We start from the raw sequence: 6000 nt of genomic DNA, 5'->3' as shown, positions 1-6000 counted from the left end.
CAGGGGTTAAAGAGGGGCCACTCTCGGCGCCCATCCACCCCCAGAAGGACAGTTCCTCGCCCTGAGACCAGCTCGGGTCCCTGGGACAGTTGGCCTCGCATATCGCACACAGAGGTCGCGCTGCCTGCAGCATCCCGACCTCTAGGAGAAGTCACCTCCACCTCGCGCAGCGGGGGGACGATGGCTGCGCAGTGACTGGGTCCCATAGCGGCGGAATGGGAGTTGGGGGTGGGGAGGGGGCTCAGAGAACAGGGTGGGGACCGCCGCACAGGAGCCGGCGGACGAGGGGTGGGGCCGGGGCGGGCCGGGGGCGGGCCTGCGGGGCGGGGTGAGCCACAGCGCCCCCTTGCCGCGTGCTCCCCGCGGTGCCCCGGGCAGCCGGGGCGGCGACTCGCCATCCCCTTTGTGTGAGACACAGTGTAGACGACTTGGGCATCGCGGAGGCTCCGAGGGCGGGAAGGGGGGTGGGTCCGTTCCCTTTCGTCCTGGCCCCGGCCGCGTTTTCCTCCTCCGCCTCTCCGCTGCCCTTCCTTCTTCCCCTGGTCCCTGGCCCCCAGCAGCAACCACCCGGCGGCGAGCAGCCGGCGTCCCGCCTCGATCTCCATCCCGCCGGCCGGGGCGTCGGTCCCCTCCTGTCCCGTGGATCCCGTCCTCCTCCTCCTCCTCCTCCCCAATCCTCCAAGGTGGAGAAAATAAACTCAAAGCAGAGCAACTCCGAGTCTCCAATAAAACGCCCAGTACCTCGAGCCCGAGCGAGGGCCGGGCGTGCGGCGAGGGGCGCGGGAGGCGGGGATGGGGCGGCGGGCGGGCGGGGGGACAATGAGCGCATGAAGTTACCTGCCCGGCAGCGCCGGGGCCGGGCGGCGGCGGAACAGGCTGCGCGCTCGGTGCCGACGGGTGCGCGCCGAGGCTTGGGGAAGACTTGAGCGCTTTTCCCCCCTCTCTCGCTCTCTCTCTTTTTTTTTCTTTCTTCTTCGTTTTTTTTTTTTTTTTCTTTCTTCCTCCTCTTCTTCTTAAACAAACCACAAACGGATGTGAGGGAAGGAAGGTGTTTCTTTTACTACTGAGCCCAGACACCTCTCTCTGTTCCGTCTAAGCTTGTTTTGCTGAGCACTTAAAAAACAAAAAGAAAAAAAAAGAAAAGAAAAGACAAAAAAAAAAAAAGAAAGAAAGAAAGAAAAAGAAAAAGCAAAGGAGTTGCTTGATGTGAGAGTGAAATGGACGTAAGATTTTATCCACCTCCAGCCCAGCCCGCCGCCGCGCCTGACGCTCCCTGTCTGGGACCTTCTCCCTGCCTGGACCCCTACTATTGCAACAAGGTGAACGCTCTGCTTTTGTTTCGAAACACCGTGTTCTCGCGGCTTGAGCCCGGGAGGGGGGCGGCGGCGGGGCGGCTGGGCCAGCGGGACCGGCTCGGGAAGGTCGGTTCCCGGCGCGCCGGGCTCTCCGCCCGCGACCGCGCACCGTGCGCTTGGGTAGTAAATATTGTGGAGCAGCTCTGGGGGTTTGCAAACCCCGCGATTGTGCGGAAAGTGACACGATTTGCTCGGATTCTTTCCTTCCTGCTGTTCGCGACTAAGAATTCCTGACTTTGCTTGACGGGAGGGGGGGGAACGCTAAAATTTCCGAGAAAAAGCCACGGAATACTTTGGGGGTGTGTCTGGGGTCCCGGAAATCAGGCAGAGTAAGAGAATTCAGTTTATTTCTCCGTTCCTTCTCCTACCTCTCCCTCTCTCTCTCCCTCTCCTGGGCAACTGTGGTTCATGGCATCGCTTCCTGGTTTAGGATTAGTTGCCTGGAGGGATCAGCCGGAGGTCAAGGTACCGGGTCACGAAGGTACCCCTATACCCCATCGTGAAAATTATTCCACAACTTTTGCTTTTCCAGACCTGCTCGGGCAGCAGAGCCCCGAGTTCGGACCCTAGTTCGCGTGGGCCAGGGCACAGGGTGTTAGCCTGGCCACGATTTGTGGAAACGGCTTTCGTTTGGGGGTACACGGAAAGTGCAAGTTTGTCGGAAGTTGGGCTAGCTCGTCTCGTTCAAGTCCAGAGCTCCTTCAATTAGGGTCCCAGGTCTGGCTCGGGTGCCAGATCCAAGGGGGATCAGGGCAAAGCGGACATTCCATGCTGATGACTGGAATGGGGGCACGGCTGGACCTTCTCCGGAGCTCGGCTTGGGCCGTGGGTAGGATATTAGGGGTACCTAAAAAGGCTTTACTATTCCAGTTTCTCCAACGAAAAGCCTCAAGTGGATGGTAAGCCTGGATGGGCTCCCCGGAGCAGCTGCAGACCACCGCTGCTCTGGCCTCAGGCTTATTGGACGTGTCTAGGCTGTCCAGTGTGAAGGTTGGCAACTAGAGTTCTCTGCAATGCGCGCTGGGCCTTTCAGACGATTCCCACGGCCCCTGCAGGCACTTCACTTGGACTGGTCGGTGAATCCAACGAGAAAAAAAAAATGCCTGGGACTCCCAATATTTTGTCTCGTGGCGAGTCATCACTAAACAAACAGCTAATAAACGTGTTCCAGAGGCGTTTAGGGCTGCACTCTCACCCTTGGGGTCCCCATCACTCAACAGACTCGCTGCTCTGAGTCGTGGTCAATCGGGGGCGCGCGCGCGCGCGCACACACACACACACACACACACACACACACACACACACACCCCGTTGTGAGTTATGTGACCGTCAGGCAGGCATTACCCACAGAGAAGCCCCTCGGTGCCCTGTCCACTGTGAGATTCACCAAAACTCAGGCTGCGCTGTGTGCAGGAAGGTGAGGTCAGGAGTTAGACGGGACGACAAAAACAGAAAGGCACCTACTTGCCTGAGGAGCCCGTTGGCTAAAGGCAAGTGGATAGGTACAGAGAACTTTAAGCAAAAGTTGCATTATTGGAGGGTAGCATCGTCTAAAGCTATTTTGACTTTGCATGCCACTGTTATTTTGCTTGTAACAACAATAATGTTGCTACTTTTTTTTTTTTTTAAGTAGGCAGTCTTGTTTTGGAGATTAAAGAAAAAAGACCTATTCCACAGTTGTTACGGAGACCAAAAGATCAGAACAAGTTTGGCAATGAAATTGGACAAATCTTATTAAATTTATCAGTGATTTTTAGGCTTCAAAAAGGAGGTAATGACTTGGATACACATTTCACTTGTCATTCTTGAGATAGGAGGGTCAGATTTAATTTAAAAGTTAAATGCTTTGGAAAATCAGGAATTACTTCGATATATTAAATAGTTTTCCAATTAACTGCTTTAAATAATTTTAGAGGATTGTGCTGTGAATTGACTACATTAATTTTGAAAATCTTCACAATTTCTTTAGTAGTTCATTGAAGTTCCTTTTAAGTCACCCTGTGTATAAGAAGCAAACTGTTCTTTTTAAATGCAAATTAGCCATCCTTTCTATAGACTAGTTGCAAGTCTTCTATTTAACTTACCCAGGGAATAATGGATTTTTAAAAATGCAAAGTCATAAGACTTGTTTCAACTAGTAGGAAAAGACTTCATGAAAATGTCTCCAGGGCCGCTTCTCCTGCCCTTCCCTATGTATCAACCCATCAAATATATTTGTCACTGATCCCTAGTGATATTTACATGTACTGAGATGGTTTCAGGGCCCCACAAAGCTAGGCACTTGTGCTTCCTTCTCCATGAAGACTCACTGCTATAGAATTCAGCCCAGCTCCACAGTTTAAGCTGCCTAAAATTTAGCCCTCTAAAACTCATTTATGAAATCACTCATGTAATGTACAGGAAAGTAGAAGTTTGGAAAAGGTGAGGAAAGAAATCTGTATCTATATTTAGTAAAACACAAGTTAGATCAGACTTCCCCAAAGAGACAAGTCTGTAAAGCAAGCCTTGCCTCCTTCAGAGATGGAATGAGTATGCAGTTTTTATTGGAAATAACAGTACTTTGTCAGGTCATTTGTTTTTAATAAGGTGATAAGATCATAAATTACTAAGTATCTTTATTTTAAACCTGTCAATACCATACTATTTAAAGTTGGTGTGCTAAATCCCAGAGGATCTAGTACCTCTCTGTGCTTTAGTGTCTTGCAAATGTAAATATATTTTTCTGGTGACATTCTTTTCAATGTCAGAAGAGACCTTAATTGAGAAAATGAATGTCCTCTTTCTGAGCTGTTCTAAACTGAAATGTGATTGTTTAACTCTGCTGACACTCTCCAGCATGACTGCTACATACGTTGCCAAAACACTCCTCGGATTTTTTAGTTAATAAACTCTGCAGGAGGCAGGTTTGGGAGCAGTTTAACTCAGGGCTCTATAGTAAAAGCATGTTACATTATGAACAAATCACTGTGCAAACTGGCCTTCATTTTCCCATAGTCCATTGGGGGAACAATGCAATTGATGTCCGTTAAAGCAGTATGCGAGGTATCCCTTATACAAACCACCAGATCTGCTCTATGTAGGTCGGCTTTTGAAAAAGCACTGTAGCTCAGAGACTGACCAGAAACATGTAGGCTGGAGTCAGTGGTATTCACTTCTTGCAAGTGAAAGCATAGTTTCATTTTAGACACTGAAAGATGTGTACCAGAGTAGAGTTTCATCTAATTAGACTATTTTAAGTAACAGTGGATCCCTTAATTGAACTGAATGTTACCAAAAGAAATTGCATTAAATGAGCTCATAATTGGAGTTCAGTAGAAAAATGTGTCCTATTTTTTTGTGCTAGTGGAAGTTTTCAGATCAATTTAAACATATACCTACAGAGTAATAACAGCCCCTTTCAGTTTCTTGGTGCAGTGTCATTTCTAAAGATTGTTTTCACTGATTTTGCTAAAATAGTACAAAGACATGGCACTTGTTCATTTTTACAGTGGTGTGATGTGTTCAGTTCTGGCTCAGTATCTACCCACAGAAGGAGTAGTAATACAATTGTGTTATGATATGTCTAATGACAAGGCTGCTGACCTTGGCTAGCAGTGGGAGGAGAAGAATGGGCCTTACTGTTCTCTGTGGAAACTTTTGTGGAATCATGTCCTGGATCATCCTTTGTGAATTTAGAAACTTGGATATAGCCTCCCACCCCACCCCCCTCTCACATACACACACTACTAGCTATACAAAAAGTAAAGAAAAATGGCCACTTGAAACATTGGGATTTCACATTGAGATCTGCAAAGACAGTGGACACTCTTTCCATGCAAACACAGGAGAAAGGACCATCTGGGAAGAACTATGCTGGAAAACATCAGGACAAATGTCAGACATAGGATAAATTTTAGTTAAACATGATTAATTACATTATCCCAGAAATCTCCTTTGAACTTATTTTCCTATTTATAGCATCTCCTGTATTGTACTTTAGTGTGACAAAACTCATCATGTGTAAAATACAGGACATTAAGATGAAATCATAATACTTGGGAGTCAGCTATGCTAACCATTGTACCACCAACATCTCTAGAGTCATTATTATTTTGATCAATAAATATAAGGGGGGAGAAAGGAAGAGGATGGAAGGAAGAAAGATAGGAGGAGTGGGAGGAAAGGGAGGGTTATAGGTTGAGAGCATGTGCCCTGATTATCTCACCTAACTCCATAACTTCTAGGGCTTCAGGAAATTCATTGTTAACACCTCATACATCATTTCTACCGTTAAAACTCTCTAGGAGGTTTGTGATCCAGTACTTTCCACAAGTTTTGAAGTCCTCTAAGTTTGTTTTTAATAAGATTATAAACATAAAAGAACATAACCAAGAAATGATACAGCTATGGCCACTTAGTCAGATAGCATTTAAAAACTACCCATGTGACTAACGTGACTTTGCACGATATTTTACTGTCAACAATTCCAGTTTCTAAATGTCTAATCCAGAAATTATTGCACTGAGTTCTGGAGATCTCTGATATGATTTAGTATAGTAACAATTTCTTATGTATTTTATAATTTACTGAATAATATTAAGGAAAGTTTGATATTTTGCTTAGTTAGGAAAGCTAAGCCATGCTTAATAACTAATTGAATGTATAG

The 6000-nt window shown here is 47.0% G+C and overlaps 1 protein-coding gene across 2 annotated transcripts in view; it reads left to right on the top strand.

Moving 5' to 3' along the window:
* Nucleotides 1-874: 874 nt before the first annotated feature.
* The window catches only part of Tox (thymocyte selection associated high mobility group box), a 319367-nt gene continuing 314241 nt past the window's right edge, over nucleotides 875-6000 (top strand). Inside the window, exon 1 of one of the 2 annotated variants that reach the window (XM_045144132.1) lies at nucleotides 875-1319. In XM_045144132.1, the coding sequence (XP_045000067.1) occupies nucleotides 1218-1319 (102 nt within the window). In that variant the 5' untranslated portion in view covers nucleotides 875-1217. The remainder of the gene's footprint in view (nucleotides 1320-6000) is intronic. The other variant, XM_004653334.3, reaches the window with a different exon arrangement.

The sequence above is a fragment of the Jaculus jaculus genome, chromosome 2 (genome assembly GCF_020740685.1).
Source record: "Jaculus jaculus isolate mJacJac1 chromosome 2, mJacJac1.mat.Y.cur, whole genome shotgun sequence".
In the NCBI taxonomy this organism is placed as follows: Eukaryota; Metazoa; Chordata; class Mammalia; order Rodentia; family Dipodidae; genus Jaculus; species Jaculus jaculus.
Note: the sequence above shows the minus strand (reverse complement) of the source record. Positions and strands in the feature narration are given on the sequence as shown.